The sequence below is a fragment of the Rhopilema esculentum genome, chromosome 19 (genome assembly GCF_057945365.1).
Source record: "Rhopilema esculentum isolate cy_ngs chromosome 19, ASM5794536v1, whole genome shotgun sequence".
In the NCBI taxonomy this organism is placed as follows: domain Eukaryota; kingdom Metazoa; phylum Cnidaria; class Scyphozoa; order Rhizostomeae; family Rhizostomatidae; genus Rhopilema; species Rhopilema esculentum.
Genome location: NC_142833.1, coordinates 5872865 through 5896227, shown reverse-complemented (window position 1 = coordinate 5896227; position 23363 = coordinate 5872865). Strand labels below are relative to the sequence as shown.

Genomic DNA, 23363 nt, shown 5'->3' with positions numbered 1-23363 from the left:
CCAATGCCAGGTCCCTGTATAAAATATATCTTTGTTTCAAATTCTCTTGAGGACATGATGAGCATAGAGATTTCACGTTATTCACTAAAACGAAACTTTTGGGAACATTCAGTAGTGGATATAGAATGGGATAAAAACTCAAATATACGCGACCTCGAACCCCAAAAGAGTCCATGAAAGTAACAAGCAAATATAAGGGCAAGAATGGCTATGTTTTGCAGGTCTTGTGGTTATGCTTTTCATATGCCGCTCTACCTTCGAACAATTTTCTTTGGCCTGGAAATAACCCCTTCGTTCAATTAAGGCAGATACAAGGGACAACTCTTGCAAAAGTCAATGAAAATATATGTAGAACTTGACAAAATTATAATACAACATCAAAAATATAATCTGACCCTTTTTTGGTAGCGTCCAATTGGGAATCTTCGATTTCAAAGGTCTTTGCATCCCACTGCGATATGACATTTTCATCTGTATGCCCTTGAATGGTGACACTTTGCTGTCCTATTGCTTCATTGGACACAGTTTTCTGCCGTTCTGAGAGGACGTCACTGGTACACACAGCCTCCTTTTCATTTCCGACATCTTTTCCTTCATCACAGTCACTTTCCTCCGGGCAAGTAACATCTAACTTCGAATCCACTTTTTGCAGGGACTCAATCAAGTTGCCATTATCGTGGGCAGTCTCTTTTATTGTAACTATTTCAAGCTCCAATATTTTCTCCTCCAATTTAGCCTTGCTTGTTCTCAAATCAGCATTCTCTCTCTTAACACTCTCTAGTTGCTCTATTAACACATCCGAAATGTTATTATTCAACTTCATTTCAATAATTTCATCTTCCAAGGCTTGCTCACGCAATTTGAGTTCACTATATTGGGCCTTAACTGATTCTAGCTCTTGTTCTCGATCTTCCAGCATACTTTCCTTCACAACTAGCTCCAAGATCTTATCTTTTAAAACCATCTGATTGGCTTCCAGCTCATCGATCTCTTTCCCCATGCTTTCGGTTTCGAGTTTCTTCATCTCCAGCGTTTGTTCCATCGACTCTAAAGCTTTTGTTTTTTCCTCAAGCTTCATGGCGTTGCCTCGCTCTATATCCTTTTCCAGTTCCAGAACTTCAAATTCTGCACATCTTTGCTTACAGGCTTCCAGTTCCTCTTGTAGCTCTCTGGCCTCTTCTTCATATCTTTCTTTGAGCTCACATCTCAACATTTCTCCTTCTTTTATTTGCTCTCTGTAGCCTGCAATTTTTCGCACCTTCTGTTCAAAGAGGAATTCCTTTCCTTTGGCCTCCTCTAGAATAACATCCATTTCTTTTTGCAGTTTCTCGTGGTTTTCCTCGAGTGCTTCATATTTTCTACGATATTCTTCCATTACCGCAGTTGCTTTGCTTTCATTTTCCTTTGCACGCCTAGCTTCACCATTTGCTTCTTCAGCAATTCTTGCCGCTTCCCTCAAATCCTTTCTCACATCCCCTAACTGTCTCTTCACTATTTGCAACTCATGGAAATCAGTTGACATCTGGTTACTTGACCAAACCTCGCATGAATTTTGCTGCTGGTTTCTTGAAGCATATGTCTTGAGCCGTGCATTTTCCTCCCTTAACTGAAGGATTGTTCGTTTCAATTGCATTTCTTTTTCAGCTCTAGTATCCTTCCTGTTGTCGTCAACTCCTTGCATCGGATGAACATCAACTACAAGAGAGTTCCTATTCAACATTCTATGCCCAGTATAACTCCCACTTTCATCACTGTCAGCGCTGTACACCCAGGCTTGAACATTTTTAGGCTCATTTTGATCAGAAAACAAAATACGGCGAACTTCTGTTTTTGACTCCATAGATGCAGTCCTTGTACTAGACTTTGTGTCATCTTTATACGGGGTATTCTCTGCCCCATATGTTTCACTATTGCAGTCTGACACTTTGCCTTTTCTAACTCCAAAACATCCTCTCAAACTGCTTAGCAACCCCTTCCTCTTGAGATCTTCTCTCTTTACTCTTCCGTTCATTCCCTTTTCTTTTTTAGAACTCTCGGGTTTCGCAGGTCGCTCTGCTTGCCTTTGTGCCACAATTCTGTGATCCTTTGTCCCACTACTATCCTCAGAAAGAGCATTGTCTTGAATACCCAACTGCTCTAGACTTCCCTGCAGGCCATCCCACAAGGTTCCCTGTTTGCGACAAAGGTTTGTCTCACTGTAATCACTTCTAACGGGAACTACGTCATTATCTGTACCAGGTCCTTCGACTGTATCTCTGCTGGCTGACACTTCTGGTTCCCGAGTTTTCTTCAGACGCCTTTTCACTTTCCAGTCACGGATAAAACTCATGAGGCCTTTTTTCTTCTCCGTGGTATAATGAACCTTTTTATACCTTTCCTTTCTGCGAAAAGTCCCTTTCTTTATCTTCACAAGATTGGTCTTGCTCTCACTGTACGTAACAGCTCCCAGGACCAACCCTTGTCCCTTGAAAGAAATATCATCACCCTCACAACTGTCGTATCCAGTCTCCCTCATACGTTTTGTCTTCGTTATCAACCTCCATTTCCCTTTCTTAGTAGAGGCCTCATCTCTACTACGAGGTGAAAACTCTCCCAAGCTGATTTCGTCATCACTCTTGTTGGAGAAGTCATCGACATGATGGATAAATCCACCCCTTGACAAAACCTCTTGCTCTCTTCGATCCAAGTAACTTCGATTCTTTGAACCTAAAAGAGCAATGTTTGTCTAAATTTCAGAACAATTCAAATCATTGGTTAGTTGAAGTTAAGCAAAAACGGTCATGGTAATAAGAAGATCGAAACAAAAGTCAAAAAATTTCTACACTATGGTTTCCTCAAGTTGAGGCTGAAATGTCTAAAAATCGTTTTTACAGCTAGGTTGAAACTTAGCTACGAAATAGAAGAAACCCTTTTTGGATTCTCAAAGAAATTTCGAAGAATTTTCAATTAAAAGCCGTCAATTGACTCACGAAGATATGATTATGAATTCTTCAATACTTACCCTTTTTGTATTGATCATCTCCAGCACCAACTTCGCCTTGGCTGCGATTAGATATAGTTTTATCGAGAACCAACCCTGTTTTATCGACGAACTCTGATTCATAAGCCTCGATATTCTTTACAGCCTCTCCTTGAATTCCCGAACTCAGAGGCTTTGCAATTTCCATGTTTCTTTGCATTGCACTGAACTTAGCAGCCAAATCATCCAGCTCTCTCTTCATTCGGGCATTATCAGACTCAGACTGTTCCAGTCTCTCTTTCAAGTCTTTCTTCTCGCTCTCAGAAACAGAGCAGCGGTTTTCCAATTGGCCTTTCCCCTCCACGATGATGTCTTCATTTTCAGAGTCTAGAACTGACTTGTCTGCTGTTAGCAACCTCCTTACTTCCTGCTTCTCAAAGTTGCGTATTTCTTTGGCCAGTTTCTTTTTGCATATCGCTAGCTCCTTCTTCAGCTGATCAACCTGTTGGCTCAGTTGCTTTTCTTTCATCTTATACATCATCTTCTCGTCCAGCCCTTTTCGGCTTTGGGTATTGAGTGTCTGTGTCGCTTTGGCATGTACCTCCTTTACTTCTGGGTACAAATTTTCGTGCTTAGTGGCAGTCTCCGTGGTTCTTAATTTCTCTAATTGCCATCTAAGCCTCTTTTTCTTCAGCTCTTGGCTTTTCTGCCAGGAAGCCTCTTTGCTTTCTTCCTTAACATCAAAAGTATTGGCACTTGTAGCTTTCAAAGTGTCAGTTCTCTGACCTTCTCTATCTTCATTTTGTTCCGTATTCCCAGCCGGTTGCACCACTGGTGGTGGCACAAACCACTTCACACGGACTGGTTTTCTTGTCGCATTGCTCTTGCCTTCAGTCCAATCGCACCTATCGACGACATCAGGTGGCAGGTGTACGCCTTTCAGCCCCGTCTTACCTTCAGAATTTGCAGAATCTTCAAGGTTTATGACCTCGTCCTCTTCTGAACACGACATTCTTTCCTTGCCCCTACCTAAACACGATAGAGGGTCAAGGGAATGCACGTGTGTACCCTTCCAAAGGGTGACTTGGGCTTCGAAAACGAACCGCTCTCCTGAAGTAGATAGTAGATCAAGTCAACATCAGAAAACCTGAGAACTTGCAAAAATCAATAAGAAAACTCTTTTCCTAGTGAAAGAAATTAAACACACCAAGTATTACTTTAATACATCTTAGCTTTAAGTAGTTCTTTGGTAAGAATTTGTGATTTGAAAAAGAAGTTTGACTTGAAAGAGATACCAACCTTTCTCGCTCTAGTCCGAGATTTCTCAACTTCTGACTTGAAACTTCCAAAAAAATTTGTAAAATTAATGAAGAATATTAAATAAAAGTAAAGCAATTCAGCTTAACGCTGAAACACGATCGATTTCCTCCAAATACGCAGAGGTAAGCAGCGAAATTTCACCTAAACGGCAGAACGGTCCTCACTCAACGGTAACTCAACCAGAATTGAAGCGAATTCACATCGAAGCTCTTCTAATGTGACGTGAGATTTCTTTGGTTATCAGTGACGTCAAATTTAAAAGCAATGCGATGAAAGCGCAAGATATGCGGTAAAAACGCGAGAATTCTGCGTTGAATATACTGTTAAATTCATATAAACTCGTTTAGAGGCGATGAACATCTAATGGCCAAGCCAAACAGAAACCGAGTTGCCAGTGGTCTGAAATTGGTTTGCTAAAATTACGTTAGGTCTTTCATAGTTTTATATATTAATCATAAGAGTATTCATGGGAAAAGGGAGGGCTCTCCATCGTCCTGTGCCTTTAGCAAACTATCAAGCATAAACTCGTCCAATATATGAAATTGTCTTCATGTCTAAAGGCTTAAAAATAGAAATGGCGGCCAGATTAGCATATTTACGTATATCTCTACTCAATCAATTTATCTACAGCATAGTCAAAAATTTCAAATCAAAAATATTTCCAAAATTTATAAGCACAAAACTTGTTTCTATCAATATCTTTCACAGTGTTGTTATTTACAATGATATAAATAATAACAAACATTCACGAAGTCTAGTAATTTAAAATATATTTATTAGTATTAATTACAATGCATACAAAACCTAGGATTTTCTGTACAACTTTACGTCTTAAAAGTCGGGTCTATCATGAAAAGACAGTACTTGCAAAAAGTCTCTTGTACTCATGAAAGCTAGTTGCGAAGAGGATAGGGTCTTCGTGTTAGGCCATACATAAGATATCCCCACGGTAAGATCATTTTCAAATCGGATAAATTTTAAAAAGAAAAATCGACAAGGAAAATGCAACTAAAGACAAAGAGACTCTATGCAGAAGTTTTTAGATGTGAGAAAGTCAGGAAAAGTGTTGTCAAAAAAATTTTGAGAGAATTTTCAAGAGTTTTTAAAAATAACGGCAATAATATATCGAAATCATTTTTGAAAATATCAGCTTAATGTGTATCATAGGCCCATTGAAATCGATTGTTTCCACAAATCAACGCCAGTTCGCCTTGTCTCAAGATTTCTTGTATTCTTGCATCCATTTTCTGAAGATTTTATTCTGCTTTGTCAGTTCAAATTCCTTAAGAGCACGACGTCGTATGTAAGTATAATTGTACCACGCAGAGAACACCTAAAAATTTTAAACCAGATAATTAAGCATTTACCTTGAAAAGTTGAGAGCTTGATGAAGTTGATACGTACACATAAGAATCAGTTTGCTTGATTGGTTGGCAATATAATTTTTCTGTTTTAAGCAAAAAATCTTTCCCTTTCTATCTGAACAATGATCGTTGTTTATTGCAAATTCTTTTTTATGGGAATTTTCGACATTTCGAAACAATTTAGTCTGCCCTTTGCGAGTACGTACGAATCATTCGATTAAAATATGAGTACGAGGCACGTAGGGTGACTTCATATGTTTCTAGCCATAACAAGAATCAATGACTCTCTCAACATACCTCTGAAAGCTGCTGTCGTGTCTCGTGCATCTCCATAGCTCTTATTACTTTTAGTTTAATTTTCACTTTCCTCCAACGCTTCCAAGACCTTTCCAACAGCATTTGATTATACTAAACCAAAAAAAAATTCAATAAGTAAGCAGGGGAGCTATGAACAGTAGATTTTTCAAGTTGATATACTAAACCAGCATAAGATAGCCCAATTATATAAAAAATATTACATTTTAACCTTTTTCGTTATGACAGCGCTGAGATGTGAGAGGACTGTCTAAATAAACTGGTGAAAAACGCGAGAAGAATGATCCAGGGTACATCCAAGAGAGTTACGAAACTCTAAAACAGACCTTGTAATACCCATGTTTAGAACTGGCAATGACCAGAAATCCTTTGCGTATCCTGGCGCCAGTCTCTAGAACAGTCTCAATTTGGACACAAAAATGGCTCCCTTAATCAATGCCTTCAGGTCCAAACTCAAGGCAAAATAATCCTTTTTTATATATTGAGGTGTATTGTTCTAAATTTATACATCTTTGATTTAGCATTATTCCGCCTTTTTTATTATAAATTTTATAGTATATAACTTTTTAATTTTGTAAGTAGTTTTTGCAGGGCCAAATGTAAAACAGTATTTAGACTGAATTTGTACCCTGGATAAATAATTCTAAAATGAAATGAAATAAAAATGACAGTCTGTACTTAGCTTTGAAATCTAAATTGAAGAAGAGAAAAGACGAGAGAGAATCTGTGTACCGCCATTATATTTTTGATATACTTTTCTACTTTACATCGAAGGAACCAGACTAAAGTGTTAACAAAAAAGTACATGGATAAGCAACATAATTATATGAATCTCATCAACATAAGTATCACGGCAGACTTCCGCCTCACTATTTTCCCATGCGCAGGAAAGAAAAACACATCAAAAGTATGTATTGAAAATGAACCCACTGCGCGTTCAGCTTTGTTCGATCCTAAGCTCTGATCCTTCCATACAGAAAAATACTGGGCACAAAGTTTTAAATCCAATTTCATTCGCATTCGCTCAACTAAACATTCCTTTCGCCATCCATAGAAGCACTTCTCCCTAATTCATGAATAAAATAAAGATTAGTTTAAGATATCAATCTGCATAATTCATTGGAAAACATAAGAAGAGACTTAGCACGGATAAACCAAAGACATTGGCCAATGCTACGGGTTTGACAAAAATGCATACTTGTGTCAAAAATGTTTAAACAGTAAATCGAAAAATAGAAAGTGAAGAATGGATTTGTTTGGAACGAGAAAAAATGGAATGTTGACTCATTATTAAGCTGAACTCAAAGAGAAAACCAGTACTCACATAAATGATTTGCGGAAATGTGCCCTTGCGATTTGTTCATGAACCTTTACGTTAAACTAATAAACCGTTTTTCATATTCTTTTGTCAATTATATTCAGGAATTAAATACTTTCTATCTTATTTTAAATTTCAAAAATTCCAGAATTATCCTCCATGATATATTTCTGAGCTGTTTTTACCTTTTACTTTGTATATCCGGACAATCTTCTCTTGCAAAAATCAATTTAACGTTTTTTTTCAACAGCTATGATGTACAAACCTCCTCCATCTTCTTACCTTTTGCAGCTGTTTCATTTTTTCCTTCCACGTCTGAAACTGCTCTTGAAGCTGGTAATGTAACTACAATTATTCTGATAATTCTCCTGAAATTATTCTAAAAGTCAGGAAAGTGAAATTACAAAAGGACAAAAACTACAAAAGCAAGAGAGTAACCAGCTACATAAAAGGAAACAGAATTACAGTAACTGCGGAATCATATGAAAGATGCTAATTAACTCTCATGTAAATCCCACTTGTTCTTCCTCTTGTTTTTCTTGATAAAACTCTAAAGTTTTCCTCAGAGGTAGCTTGCGCTGGGTGCACCTTCGCCATCGAATGAAATTACGATGGAATCAAACAATAGAATACGCGAAACACCCATTAAGGAAAAACATATACCGGGAGGGGTTGGATTTTTATATACACCCAGCTACATCTTTGGAACATCCTTTGATTACGCACAAAAAAAAGAAAAAAACAGAAAGACAGTGTTTGTGAATAGGGAAGGCAGCGCTGATCTACTGAGATCTTTTCGATGAGTAAAAATATCTTAGAATTCCCTTGATTATTTCTCTATTAACAGCAATTGGTAGCCTTTCATAGCATTTCATGATTATTTCTCTATTAACAACAATTGGTAGCCTTTCATAGCCATACAACAAAACTTAAAGTAGCATTTCATCTTGTAAAAGCGTAAAAGTGGCTTTTGTACAAATTTGGCTCACACCTGACGATTCTAGAACAAATTTTCCCAACAAATTGGGTTTACGAAAAGAGTAAGGAGGTTCTGGGATTTGTGGAATTGGTACTTTTGTATGATTTGGTGTCAGTTCATTATTGAATTTATAAAAAAGAACAAGACACCTACTCCATCGACGCAAGTTAAGCGATTCCCATCCCAGTTAATTGTAGATTTTCTCACGTGATGCACTTTTCCGTGCACCGCAATTAGGAAGCACTGGCTTAAATTGCTCGATATTCTCTTGGGACTGTTGATGTTGATTTGACGAACGGTACAGAGGCGTGATACTGTATGCTCGACAATATTATAAATTATAAATTATCGACAATTATTTCATTATAAATTTCACACAAGGAATGCGAATTCCTATCAAGAAAAACAGCTTATATTCAAATGAAAAGATATTTTTTGTTCTACCTTGTTGGGGTACCTAAGGAAATAACTTTTAAGTAAGCCATGATCATGAAGCAAAAATTCTTACTGTTTGGCCTACTGAAATTAATATATATATCAACACGGAGTAAGTATGGAACGCAAGAGTAAGAAGTAAAGAATACGACCTTAAAAGGTTCAAGAAACTGAACCACGCATCGCTGTTAGTTTTCCCAGCCCTTCTTCAGCATTAACAATTCTAGCGATCCTTCTTCTGTATTCAGGACAAGGCGGCAATTTATGTCCACGAAGGCGAATTCGATTCTGTCAGAGACTTTAGCTTTTTCACGTGCAAGAGAATCAAGTTTAGCCCTGCGAGGTGTTAAGTCAGGTTTAATTGCTACATCATTCAGCTTTTCCTTGTCATGTTAAACAGCAACTCTCGTCTCCCAGGTATTGAATTTTACGATAACTGCCTGTTCACGTATTTGATCTCCGGTTTTGTTTTTGCCTTGGCAATTCTATATGCTCTATCTATGATTTCTGCGGGCACCCTTACTTAAAATTTATCAAATATCTCCTTTACTTTACTAAGACACCGAGCTGAGGTTTCTTTCTCTGAAAGGGGGATGCCATAAATCCGGAGGCAGGAACGCCGATTGTATTGTTCTGCATCATCTACATTCTCCTCAAGTTCTCTGAGATGGGCTTCGTATACCTCCATTTTGCTTTCGAGAGGACTTACTTTGTCGACCAAAGGTTTTGTTACACGTTCAAGTTTGTTGCCACGGGATTCCATAATTTTCATCTCAAGTTTTGATATGATATGTTCAGTTAAATCATCCCTTGTGGTCAAACTAGCATTGAACAGAGCTTCTTCAATGACAGCCTTTATTTTTCCATCCATATCAAGTGTGACTCTTGTTTTCGTCATTTAGGCCCATAACAGCGAGAGAATACAGATGTCAAGACAAAATCGTAACAAAAGCTTTCAGGAGCCGAAAATGATTTAAAGAAAATACTTGCGACTTTTATATTGCAATCCAGCATCAAATTCACACGGAGACCATGAACCAAACCCATCACAAACGCAAAAGAGAGATTTTAATCACAGCATTGCAAGAACATGACCGCCCTTCATTTTTTTGCACCAAAATCAAATGGTTGCTATGGCTTTCTTGCGAATCATAGCTTCCCAAACGATGTTTATCAATTTCGCGATCTTAAACAACTGTTTAACAAATCTAGAATTGACGTGGCAAAAACCCAAAATTGGGCTCAAAAATCAAATTCTAAAGATGAAGAACAGTCCCTCCGAACTTTTGTTAACAGGATTCCCTTAACATTTGTTAGTTTCATTATATTGTTTAGTTGTGTTATGTACTTAGATTGGAATTTCAAAACTGTAAAATGAATGCTGCATTTTGATCGTTTAATTTTGATGACCAAGGTAAATTTTTGCATTTCTGGAGAACAATCAGCTCGCATTTTAGGTACAGTCACGAAATACTCAGAAGAATCTGCAATTTCGAAAACAATCAGGGGCTCTCCCTTTCCCCTTTCTCCCAACACTTCTAGCAGAAAATGTCACTTTCCTTTTCCACATTCAAGTGCCGATGACAGCAAACAAAGGTAATTCACAAACCAAACATTCAAGTAGAAACATCGGATAAAATGGGCCAAAAATCAAAATTAAATGGGCAACTTTAGCATAAAAACCATGTGCATGAAAACAATCTACAGATTGACATTTGGCATCGAAAATCAGAAACTTAACTTCCAAGTTTACTTCAAAATGGGAACTTTATTGAGTATATTCTTGTTTGCTTCTTATTTGAAGTTTTTCGCGATGGAATAGTAGCATCGTGTACTTCAATTAACGATCTTAGTCATAACGGCTTCTTTCTTTTATCCTTTTTCAGAAAAACCAATATCTCTTTATCTTTAAAACTGAGATACGCATTTTGCCAACGCAAAACTGAAGCAGTTTCAGTTTGATACAATCACCTGTGAAAACATCAGCAAATCTGATAAACAAAGAAGGATCAACTACAAATAAACAACATTGTTTTCACAATTCATAAAATATAAAACTTTCTGTATTTACAATGGCCACACGACGTATTGTCGTAACAATCAATCAATTAAAATAAAACTGTTACTGTTTCAAATATTTAGTTTTTCTTATTTGGTTTTTTTGTTTCTGTAAAGGGTGGTAGTGGCTCGTAATGTTCAAAGCCCGGGTCGTACTTGACAGTGAGCTCTGCTGGCGACAGTACGAAATCGACATAATGTTCTGGCTTTGCTCTTGACTGTTTGCACCTTCCCTTTGGGTAACCCACAACTTCGCCTTCCTCAAGGGTTATCGAAGGAAACTGCTCTATGCACAACTCCCTCTTAACCGCTTCTTTGTCGTATACCACGCGATTCGCTGATAAACAATGCTTCAGCAAAGACTCGGCCGAGAGAGGATCGTCTATACCCCTTGCCATTGATACAAGGGTAGAGGAGGAGCGCGATTCACTGGCCACTGGTTCCCCTTGCTTATCCTCAACCAAAGTCGCCTGTTCGCCATCATCATCAGCACTTTGCTTTGTCCCTTGCTCTACAACTGAACCAATTGGTTCTGTCGTTTCGTCTTCACTGTCTCTTTCTTCAGGTATTCTATCGTAATCATCACATTCAGAGTAATCGTCACTCGGGTACTCATTAAGGTCGAGCTCCTTTTTCTCCAATGCCAGGTCCCTGTATAAAATAAATCTTTGTTTCAAATTCTCTTGAGGACATGATGAGCATAGAGATTTCACGTTATTCACTAAAACGAAACTTTTGAGAACGTTTAGTAGTGGATATAGAATGGGATAAAAACTCAAATATACGCGACCTCGAACCCCAAAAGAGTCCATGAAAATGAAATATAAGGGCAAGAATGGCTATGTTTGGCAGGTCTTGTTGTTATGCTTTTCATATGCCTCTCTACCTTCGAACAATTTTCTTTGGCCTGGAAATAACCCCTTCGTTCAATCAAGGCAGATACAAGGGACAACTCTTGCAAAAGTCTTCCTGTTTAAAAGACATCGGAGCCAATGAAAATATATGTAGAACTTGACCAAATTATAATACAACATCAAAAAAATAATCTGACCCTTTTTTGGTAGCTGCCAATTGGGAATCTTCGATTTCAAAGGCCTTTGCATCCCACTGCGATATGACATTTTCATCTGCAGGCCCTTTCATGGCTCCACTTTGCTGTACTATTGCTCCATTGGACACAGTTTTCTGTCGTTCTGAGAGGACTTCACTCGAACACACAGCCTCCTTTTCATTTCCGACATCTTTTCTTTCATCACAGTCACTTTCCTCCGGGCAAGTAACATTTAACTGCGAATCCACTTTTTGTAGGGACTCGATCAAGTTGCCATTATCGTTGGCAGTCTCTTTTATTGTAACTATTTCAAGCTCCAATATTTTCTCCTCCAATTTAGCCTTGCTTGTTCTCAAATCAGCATTCTCTCTCTTAACACTCTCTAGTTGCTCTATTAACACATCCGAAATGTTATTATTCAACTTCATTTCAATAATTTCATCTTCCAAGGCTTGCTCACGCAATTTGAGTTCACTATATTCGGCCTTAATTGATTCTAGCTCTTGTTCTCGATCTTCCAGCATACTTTCCTTCACAACTAGCTCCAAGACCTTATCTTTTAAAACCATCTGAATGGCTTGCAGCTCATCGACCTCTTTCCCCATGCTTTCGGTTTCGAGTTTCTTCAACTCCAGGGTTTGTTCCATCGACTCTAAAGCTTTTGTTTTTTCCTCAAGCTTCATGGCGTTGCCTCGCTCTATATCCTTTTCCAGTTCCAGAACTTCAAATTCTGCACATCTTTGCTTACAGGCTTCCAGTTCCTCTTGTAGCTCTCTGGCCTCTTCTTCATATCTTTCTTTGAGCTCACATCTCAACATTTCTCCTTCTTTTATTTGCTCTCTGTAGCCTGCAATTTTTCGCACCTTCTGTTCAAAGAGGAATTCCTTTCCTTTGGCCTCCTCTAGAATAACATCCATTTCTTTTTGCAGTTTCTCGTGGTTTTCCTCGAGTGCTTCATATTTTCTACGATATTCTTCCATTACCGCAGTTGCTTTGCTTTCATTTTCTTTTGCACGCCTAGCTTCACCATTTGCTTCTTCAGCAATTCTTGCCGCTTCCCTCAAATCCTTTCTCACATCCCCTAACTGTCTCTTCACTATTTGCAACTCATGGAAATCAGTTGACATCTGGTTACTTGACCAAACCTCGCATGAATTTTGCTGCTGGTTTCTTGAAGCATATGTCTTGAGCCGTGCATTTTCCTCCCTTAACTGAAGGATTGTTCGTTTCAATTGCATTTCTTTTTCAGCTCTAGTATCCTTTCCATCATCATCAACTCCTTGCATCGGATGAACATCAACTACAAGAGAGTTCCTATTCAACATTCTATGTCCAGTATAACTCCCACTTTCATCACTGTCAGCGCTGTACACCCAGGCTTGAACATTTTTAGGCTCATTTTGATCAGAAAACAAAATACGGCGAACTTCTGTTTTTGACTCCATAGATGCAGTCCTTGTACTAGACTTTGTGTCATCTTTATACGGGGTATTCTCTGCCCCATATGTTTCACTATTGCAGTCTGACACTTTGCCTTTTCTACCTCCAAAACATCCTCTCAAACTGCTTAGCAACCCCTTTCTCTTGAGATCTTCTCTCTTTACTCTTCCGTTCATTCCCTTTTCTTTTTTAGAACTCTCGGGTTTCGCAGGTCTCTCTGCTTGCCTTTGTGCCACAATTCTGTGATCGTTTGACCCACTACTATCCTCAGAAAGAGCATTGTCTTGAATACCCCACTGCTCTAGACTTCCCTGCCGGCCATCCCACAAGGTTCCCTGTTTGCGACAAAGGTTTGTCTCACTGTAATTACTTCTAATGGGAACTACGTCATTATCTGTACCAGGTCCTTCGACTGTATCTCTGCTGGCTGACACTTCTGGTTCCCGAGTTTTCTTCAGACGCCTTTTCATTTTCCAGTCACGGATAAAGCTCATGAGGCCTTTTTTCTTCTCCATGGTATAATGAACCTTTTTATACCTTTCCTTTCTGCGAAAAGTTCCTTTCTTTATCTTAACAAGATTGGTCTTGCTCTCACTGTACGTAACAGCTCCCAGGACCAACCCTTGTCCCTTGAAAGAAATATCATCACCCTCACAACTGTCGTATCCAGTCTCCCTCATACGTTTTGTCTTCGTTATCAACCTCCATTTCCCTTTCTTAGTAGAGGCCTCATCTCTACTACGAGGTGAAAACTCTCCCAAGCTGATTTCGTCATCACTCTTGTTGGAGAAGTCATCGACATGATGGATAAATCCACCCCTTGACAAAACCTCTTGCTCTCTTCGATCCAAGTAACTTCGATTCTTTGAACCTAAAAGAGCAATGTTTGTCTAAATTTCAGAACAATTCAAATCATTGGTTAGTTGAAGTTAAGCAAAAACGGTCATGGTAATAAGAAGATCGAAACAAAAGTCAAAAAATTTCTACACTTGTATTGTTTGCTCAAGTTGAGGCTGAAATGTCTAAAAATCGTTTTTACAGCTAGGTTGAAACTTAGCTACGAAAGAGAAGAAACCCTTTTTGGATTCTCAAAGAAATTTCGAAGAATTTTTAATTAAAAGCCGTCAATTGACTCACGAAGATATGATTATGAATTCTTCAATACTTACTCTTTTTGTATTGATCATCTCCAGCACCAACTTCGCTTTGGCTGCGATTAGATATAGTTTTATCGAGAACCAACCCTGTTTTATCGACGAACTCTGATTCATAAGCCTCGGTATTCTTTACAGCCTCTCCTTGAATTCCCGAACTCAGAGGTTTTGCAATTTCCATGTTTCTTTGCATTGCACTGAACTTAGCAGCCAGATCATCCAGCTCTCTCTTCATTCGGGCATTATCAGACTCAGACTGTTCCAGTCTCTCTTTCAGGTCTTTCTTCTCGCTCTCAGAAACAGAGCAGCGGTTTTCCAATTGGCCTTTCCCCTCCACGATGATGTCTTCATTTTCAGAGTCTAGAACTGACTTGTCTGCTGTTAGCAACCTCCTTACTTCCTGCTTCTCAAAGTTGCGTATTTCTTTGGCCAGTTTCTTTTTGCATATCGCTAGCTCCTTCTTCAGCTGATCAACCTGTTGGCTCAGTTGCTTTTCTTTCATCTTATACATCATCTTCTCGTCCAGCCCTTTTCGGCTTTGGGTATTGAGTGTCTGTGTCGCTTTGGCATGTACCTCCTTTACTTCTGGGTACAAATTTTCGTGCTTAGTGGCAGTCTCCGTGGTTCTTAATTTCTCTAATTGCCATCTAAGCCTCTTTTTCTTCAGCTCTTGGCTTTTCTGCCAGGAAGCCTCTTTGCTTTCTTCCTTAACATCAAAAGTATTGGCACTTGTAGCTTTCAAAGTGTCAGTTCTCTGACCTTCTCTATCTTCATTTTGTTCCGTATTCCCAGCCGGTTGCACCACTGGTGGTGGCACAAACCACTTCACACGGACTGGTTTTCTTGTCGCATTGCTCTTGCCTTCACTCCAATCGCACCTATCGACGACATCAGGTGGCAGGTGTACGCCTTTCAGCCCCGTCTTACCTTCAGAATTTGCAGAATCTTCAAGGTTTATGACCTCGTCCTCTTCTGAACACGACATTCTTTCCTTGCCCCTACCTAAACACGATAGAGGGTCAAGGGAATGCACGTGTGTACCCTTCCAAAGGGTGACTTGGGCTTCGAAAACGAACCGCTCTCCTGAAGTAGATAGTAGATCAAGTCAACATCAGAAAACCTGAGAACTTGCAAAAATCAATAAGAAAACTCTTTTCCTAGTGAAAGAAATTAAACACACCAAGTATTACTTTAATACATCTTAGCTTTAAGTAGTTCTTTGGTAAGAATTTGTGATTTGAAAAAGAAGTTTGACTTGAAAGAGATACCAACCTTTCTCGCTCTAGGCCGAGATTTCTCAACTTCTGACTTGAAACTTCCAATAAAATTTGTAAAATTAATGAAGAATATTAAATAAAAGTAAAGCAATTCAGCTTAACGCTGAAACACGATCGATTTCCTCCAAATACGCACAGGTAAGCAGCGAAATTTCACCTAAACGGCAGAACGGTCCTCACTCAACGGTAACTCAACCAGAATTGAAGCGAATTCACATCGAAGCTCTTCTAATGTGACGTGAGATTTCTTTGGTTATCAGTGACGTCAAATTTAAAAGCAATGCGATGAAAGCGCAAGATATGCGGTAAAAACGCGAGAATTCTGCGTTGAATATACTGTAAAATTCATATAAACTCGTTTAGAGGCGATGAACAACTAGTGGCCAAGCCAAACAGAAACCGAGTTGCCAGTGGTCTGAAATTGGTTTGCTAAAATTACGTTAGGGCTTTCATAGTTTTATATATTAATCATAAGAGTATTCATGGGAAAAGGGAGGGCTCTCCATCGTCCTGTGCCTTTAGCAAACTATCAAGCATAAACTCGTCCTATATTTGAAAATGTCTTCATGTCTAAAGGCTTAAAAATAAAAATGGCGGCCAGATTAGGATATTTAGGTATATCTATTGTCAATCAACTTATCTACAGCATAGTCAAAATTTCAAATCAAAATTATTTCCAAAATTTATAAGCACAAAAATTGTTTCTATCAATATCTTTCACAGTGTTGTTATTTACAATGATATAAATAATAACAAACATTCATGAAATCTAGTAATTTAAAATATATTTATTCGTATTAATTACAATGCATACAAAACCTAGGATTTACTGTACAACTTTACTTCTTAAAAGTCGGGTCTATCATGAAAAGCCAGTACTTGTAAAAAGTCTCTTGTACTCATGAAAGCTAGTTGCGAAGAGGATAGGGTCTTCGTGTTAGGCCATACATAAGATATCCCCACGGTAAGATCATTTTCAAATCGGATAAATTTTAAAAAGAAAAATCGACAATGAAAATGCAACTAAAGACAAAGAGACTCTATGCAGAAGTTTTTAGATGTGAGAAAGTCAGGAAAAGTGTTGTCAAAAAAATTTTGAGAGAATTTTCAAGAGTTTTTAAAAATAACGGCAATAATATATCGAAATCTTTTTTGAAAATATCAGCTTAACGTGTATCATAGGCCCGTTGAAATCGTTTGTGTTCCCAAATCAACGCTAGTTTGCCGTCTCTCAAGATTTGTTGTATTCTTGCATCCATTTTCTGAAGATTTTATTCTGCTTTGTCAGTTCAAATTCCTTAAGAGCACGACGTCGTATGTAGGTATAATTGTACCACGCAGAGAACACCTAAAAATTTAAAACCAGATAATTAAGCATTTACCTTGAAAAGTTGAGAGCTTGATGAAGTTGATACCTACACATTAAAATCAGATTACTTGATTGGTTGGCAATATAATTTTTCTGTTTTCAGCAAAAAATCTTTCCCTTTCTATCTGAACAATGATAGTTGTTTATTGCAAATTCTTTTTTATGGGAATTTTCGACATTTCGAAACAATTTAGTCTGCCCTTTGCGAGTACGTACGAATCATTCGATCAAAATATGAGTACGAGGCACGTAGGGTGACTTCATATGTTTCTAGCCATAACAAGAATCAATTACTCTCTCAACATACCTCTGAAAGCTGCTGTCGTGTCTCGTGCATCTCCATAGCTCTTATTACTTTTAGTTTAATTTTCACTTTCCTCCAACGCTTCCAAGACCTTTCCAACAGCATTTGATCATACTAAACCGAAAAAAAATTCAATAAGTAAGCACGGGGGCTATGAACAGTAGATTTTTCAAGTTGATATACTAAACCAGCATAAGATAGCCCAATTATAGAAAAAACATTACATTATAACGTTTTTCGTTATGACAGTATTGAGATGTGAGAGTTTTGGAGGCCAGAGAAGTGTTGAAAGAAATTGGTGAGAAATGCGAGAAAAAAAATTTAGTTTATGTTAACTTGAAACTGTATTTAGTTTTGAAATCTAAATTGTAGAAGAGAAAAGACGAGAGAGAATCTGTGTACCGCCATTATATTTTTGAAATACTTTTCTGCTTTAAATTGAAGGAGCCAGACCAAAATGTTAAACAAAAATGTACATGGATAAGCAACATAATTATATGAATCTCATCACCATAAGTATCACGACAGACTTCCGCCTCACTACTTTCCCATGCGCAGGAAAGAAAGAACACATTAAAAGTATATATTGAAAATGAACCCACTGCGCGTTCAGCTTTGTTCGATCCTAAGCTCTGATCCTTCCATACAGAAAAATACTGGGCACAAAGTTTTAAATCCAATTTCATTCGCATTCGCTCAACTAAACATTCCTTTCGCCATCCATAGAAGCACTTCTCCCTAATTAATGAATAAAATAAAGATTAGTTTAAGATATCAATCTGCATAATTCATTGGAAAACATAAGAAGAGATTTAGCAAGGATAGACCAAAGACATTGGCCTAGGAGGCTAATATTACGAGTTTGACAAAAAAGGAAACTGTTTGTTTAAACTGTAAAACGAAAAATAGAAAATAAAAAAATGGGTTGGTTTGGAATGAGAAAAAATAGAATGTGGACTCGTTATTAAGCTGAACTCAAAGAGAAAACCAGTACTCACATCAGTGATTTGCGGAAATGTGCCCTTGCAATTTGTTCATGAACCTTCAAGTTAAAAGATAAAAATTGTTATTTACAGTTTCTATGAATTCTTAATGACTAATAAAGTAAATGGCCATCATAATTATTGAGGCTTTGGCTACAGCTGCCAGTAAAAGGTAAATTTACTTTTGATGGTGTATCATGTTTTGTTTTCCTGTTTTCATATCAAGTCAATCTCACATTTTCTTTTCAAAGAAAAATTTTCAATCAGTCTGGCAGGTTACAGTCTTCACATTTCACGGATTGAGTGGACAGTGGTACAGCACCCTCTCATTTTGCCCCAAAATACCAAAGGTTTTGTTATTTGTGAGGATGGCTCAATGGTTAGGGTGGCGTACAAAACATCCAAGGATGAGTGGGTGACACGACGAAACCTTCACTAAAAGTCGCCAGCTCTCTGTAGCTGCAGGCGAAGGAATAACAAGGTGAAAAAATCAAAGACCCGATCGATAAGCACCGCTTCTTAGTGTCCTACAAAACTATTTTCTAAAGCTTTATAGTAATCAATTGAAAAACAGATTTTCTAATTAATGCACACAGCCTGAAACTATGTCACTAAACATCTTGCAAGCTTTACGTTAAACTAATAAACCATTTCTCATATTTTCTTGTCAATTATATTCAGGAACTAAATATTTTTTATGTTTTTTCAATAGCTATGATGTACAAACCTCCTCCATCTTCTTATCTTTTTGCAGCTGTTTCATTTTTTCCTTCCACGTCTGAAACTGCTCTTGAAGCTGGCAATATAAATTAAATTATTTTGATTATTCACCTGAAATTATTTAACAAGACAGTCAGGAAAGTGAAATTACAAAAGGACAAAAAAAAACAAAAGGAAGAGAGTAACCGAAACACAACATAGCAGGAAACACAATTACAGTAACTGCGGAATAATATGCAAAGATGCTAATTAACTCTCATCTAAATCCCACCTGTCTTTTCTTTAGTTTTTCTTGATAAGACAAAAAGAAAATGGCAAAAATACAAAAACTACAAATGTCATTATGCATAACTGCATAATCATTATGAAGATGCTAGTTAACTCTTATCTGAGTCTCACCTGTTTTTTCTTTTGTTTTTCTTGATAAGACTCTAAAGTTTTCCTCAGAAGCATCTTGCGCTGGGTGCGCCTTCGCCATCGAATGAAATTACTATGGAATCAAACAATAGAAATAGAGAATCTTGTCTAAAGAGAGAAAAATGTATCTATGATACGCCCTATAATTATTTAGGCCACATTTCATCATTCCCTATAAGAAAAATTTCGCAAACATTTCGAAATTATTTCAAAATTATTAACACCGCCAAGGACATCTGTGCCTTGCCCTCGCAAAACTGAGTACTATTCCTTGCATAAGAATTGTTTGCTCTTTATCTTTGCTTTGCTTTGCCCCCGTTGCCCTTTCGAGTGCAGGCTTCCCCGAACACCGCATGTTTCTTCAAAACAGCTTCTTAGCATAGTGTTAATAATTTCATAATGCCATCCATAGACAGGACAATTGTCCAAGCAAGCGAATCGAATGAGTCTTTGCACAAAACAACGGGAACGTATCAAATTTGATATATTTTTGTTAGCAGAATAACAATGTGTAACAAACAATCTTAATGAGACATGCCCTGTTCTTGCATCACTGCAAATACGATACAAGAATTAAGAAGAAAACAAATAATGCATTTACCTTCTCAACAAATTTCCCTGAAAGCACATCCTTGCCAGCGTTTTTCCTCTGGTTTTAAGCATCCAAGCTTGGAACCTTTTCTTAAGATCTTTTGTATCTTTTTTCTTTCTTTGGGCATCAGCAATACTTTCTAAGCCAACCACAGCTAAAATAGGACAACTCAATGTCAGCATAACTTGAGTTTTGCAACCTATGTTCCTGTGTTACCCGTGTTACTTGGGTAGCCGTGTTACTCTGTTACCTGTGCTCTCTGCGTTACTTTTGCTGGCTGTGTTACCGGCGTTACTTGTGTTACCTGTATTACCTATGTTCCTGCGTTACTTGGGTAGCCGTGTTACTCTGTTACCTGTGCTCTCTTCGTTACTTGTGCTTGCTGTGTTACCGGCGTTACTTGTGTTACCTGTATTACCTATGTTCCTGCGTTACTTGGCTAGCCGTGTTCTCTGTGTTACCTGTACTGGCTGTGTTACCGGCGTTACTTGTGTCATCTATGTTACCTATGTTTCCTGTGCTACTTGTGCTACTTCCTTACAGCCTTGCTTACTAATATACACAACTTTAAAAAAATGGAAGGCGTCATTTTCAAAAAAGGAAACGAAAGTTTAATTTTTGCCTTTTTCTTAATACTTTGCCCCTTACCCTTGTGTAGGCGTCCTTTTTCACACCCCTATTTATACACAAATAGATGCAACTAGTAGACAGAGATTTTATTTTTTGATCAGCTAACACTTAAATATATGATAAAATATTGCAATTTATATTAGTTTTTTCTCTCGATTAAGCCTCTGCGTAACCACACAGGCTTTTGGTCATATTTCCATAACGCTATCCAGTACTGTACTGGAAGTTGTTGGTGCTAAATTTTACATTGAAAAACTAAACCCCTCAGTCTCAAATTTTTCGATCACCAGCAGCTTAAACGATACAAAAGGCGTGTTTCTTGTAGCCTGTGCTCCAGGCCCCTAACTTGAAAGTAAAGTTCCTCTAATTTCAAGTTAGGGGTCTGGAACAAAAGCTAGTTTCTTGAGGATTGTGAAATATAGAATCAGTATCAACTCATAACTTGCTTCACAAGTTAATGTCACTTGTTACTTTGAAATACATTTTTGAAAATAAACTACGTTAAAATTGTATCTTAGTGTTACACATGTTACACCGAGGTAAGAGGAAAGTAACCTGCTATATTAAAATAAAACCGACCTTTGGTTCGTTTTCTCCAGATATTTGCATATTTTCGAACAGTGATTGTCAGCAAGCGCTATAAAAGATCATAGTGACTAAGATATTTGATCTCATTAGAATCAAACAACATAACATTCCACCCATGCCTTCTCAAAGATAAAATACAATAGATTAAGAAAGTTTCTCAGATTTTACTTTTTATTACCACAGTTAAATTTAAAAGTGTATGTATAAATTTGATTTGATACACATATTCGATACATATGATTGAAGAGCTTCGTCAAGAAGATTGAAGAAGTTGAGGAAAAGTTAAGTTATCATTGCTTTCAACGTGAAAGGTGCACGGAGTCACACTGCCGGATCTTGGCAAGAGTCTCTTCACCAACTCAACTAGGTGTTGAAACTTTGCCTGTTGAGATGTTAAGGAAATTTGCATCGAAATATAAAGTGAAATCATGTGGAGTACCTCTTTGATTCTCGCCAATGCTTTGCTTCGATAGGCTGCATTTAACCACGTGTCCAATGTCTGCAAAAATCACATATGACATAAGAAGGAGCGATGCGCACTCTCGTGTTGCAAGAAAGAAGGTAAGCAAAAGGCGAAGAAATATACAAACGAAGCTCAGATCATTTGAATTTTTAATTCTTTTTCTGCATAGCCTTAAAAATGCATGAAGTTTTCATGCATAGAGTAAGGCCTCTAAAGCTTAGGCCTATTCACTAAAGAGCAAAGCAAGATTCTGCAGCAAAAATTTCTTTACTATCTTATTTAATATCTGCTTTTTATAAATCCTTAAACAAAAATAGTTCAAAATGCGAAAATGGGCAATATATTCCTGGTACAGCAATGGATTTGACGTACAAAAAATAATTCATTGAGAGCAAAAGCATAATATCAATACTCTATATTAAACATTTCTGCATACTTTTCTCTGAAGTAGTGCTCTACAATGCTTTTCTGATCTCCCTTTGAGTGCGTTGATTCTAAAGTTCACCAAGCAAAGCTTGAGGATTTCTTGCTGCTTCAACTCCAAGTAATTTTCTAAAACCATGTCATTTTTCTGTACATGTTTATAGAATGTTATCCACTTTTCGAATGCCACAGCCAACTAAAATAACGAATAATTAGTTGAATTTACATTGAAACTATAATATTTAACGACAGTTAGCATGCGCAGGGCTGTAAGAGATTCCTTGTACAATATCTCAAAGGGCAACATAACAACCAACATATCCCAATAACAACCAAAGTATGGGAACTTTAATGTACTGGAAACAATCGAGGAGAAGCAAAAAATTGTATATAATCTGATTTTCTTGGTCACTTGATACCGTTGGTTAATGGAATCCCAAGTGCAAAATCAAATAAGAAAATAATTTATAAAGAATATTAAAGTTTGAATCATGATTTAACATCTAATTAGAAAAATGTTCCAATAGATTCTTTTTGCATAATCTACTTAGAAAAATATTCTAATAGACTCTTTTGCATAATTTATTTAGAAAAATGTTCCAATAAATTCTTTCTGCATAATTTATTTAGAAAAATATTCCAATAGACTCTTTTGCATAATCTATTTAGAAAAATATTCCAATAAATTCTTTCTGCATAATTTATTTAGAAAAATATTCCAATAGACTCTTTTGCATAATCTATTTAGAAAAATATTCCAATAAATTCTTTCTGCATAATTTATTTAGAAAAATATTCCAATAGACTCTTCTTGTACAATCTATTTAAAAAATTGTTCCAATAGACCACATTTGTAATAATGATGATAATGAATAACAAACCAAAAATTTTCTGATTTACTTTAAAAATGGATTTGATCACATTTTCTTTGCATTTTCATGTATAAAAACAACTAATAGTTGATTATATAAAAGTAGTAAATTGGTGTTCAAAGATTTTTTCAGAGAAAAGCAAATATTTCGTAAAAATATATACCAAGTTATTTTCAACAATTGTTTCAACAGTGACTCGGGCCTCCCTGAGTTCCTTTGCTCTTCTTGTCTTCACGAACCAGTAATTTATTGCACTGTAAAATAACATGATTGCATATTAATAGCATACTAACATAATTGATGATATTAAGATTAAAATAAGGAAAAAATGC

The 23363-nt window shown here is 37.1% G+C and overlaps 3 protein-coding genes across 5 annotated transcripts in view; all 3 read right to left on the bottom strand.

The window, feature by feature from the left end:
* Window positions 1-348: 348 nt before the first annotated feature.
* On the bottom strand, window positions 349-2990 carry LOC135688313 (uncharacterized). The gene has a single exon (XM_089113974.1). It carries the CDS (start codon window positions 2513-2515, stop codon window positions 365-367), a length of 2151 nt encoding a protein of 716 aa, XP_088970100.1. The 5' UTR covers window positions 2516-2990; the 3' UTR covers window positions 349-364.
* Window positions 2991-3971: 981 nt separating this feature from the next.
* LOC135688210 (uncharacterized) lies at window positions 3972-16070 on the bottom strand. 2 transcript variants are annotated; one of them, XM_089113970.1, is made up of 7 exons: window positions 14409-16070; window positions 11800-14110; window positions 8843-11399; window positions 7559-7609; window positions 6889-7024; window positions 5941-6051; window positions 3973-5612 (listed from the first exon to the last, which is right to left on the bottom strand). In XM_089113970.1, the coding sequence occupies exons 1-3, from the start codon at window positions 15376-15378 to the stop codon at window positions 10829-10831; spliced, it is 3852 nt and encodes a 1283-aa protein (XP_088970096.1). In that variant the 5' UTR covers window positions 15379-16070; the 3' UTR covers window positions 3973-5612; window positions 5941-6051; window positions 6889-7024; window positions 7559-7609; window positions 8843-10828. The 2 variants fall into 2 exon arrangements, with proteins under 2 accessions (XP_088970095.1, XP_088970096.1); XM_089113969.1 differs by having other exon boundaries at window positions 3972-5612; window positions 7559-11399.
* A 225-nt stretch (window positions 16071-16295) lies between these two features.
* LOC135688314 (uncharacterized) overlaps window positions 16296-23363 on the bottom strand; it is a 36094-nt gene continuing 29026 nt past the window's right edge. For both annotated transcript variants that reach the window (XM_089113967.1, XM_089113968.1), the window contains exons 32-42: window positions 23195-23285; window positions 22173-22355; window positions 21713-21772; window positions 21265-21322; window positions 20065-20209; window positions 19446-19536; window positions 19054-19122; window positions 18342-18385; window positions 17946-18081; window positions 17347-17457; window positions 16296-17018 (exon numbers count right to left, since the gene is read on the bottom strand). In XM_089113967.1, coding sequence (XP_088970093.1) covers window positions 16902-17018; window positions 17347-17457; window positions 17946-18081; window positions 18342-18385; window positions 19054-19122; window positions 19446-19536; window positions 20065-20209; window positions 21265-21322; window positions 21713-21772; window positions 22173-22355; window positions 23195-23285 — 1105 coding nt within the window. In that variant the 3' untranslated portion in view covers window positions 16296-16901. The remainder of the gene's footprint in view (window positions 17019-17346; window positions 17458-17945; window positions 18082-18341; window positions 18386-19053; window positions 19123-19445; window positions 19537-20064; window positions 20210-21264; window positions 21323-21712; window positions 21773-22172; window positions 22356-23194; window positions 23286-23363) is intronic.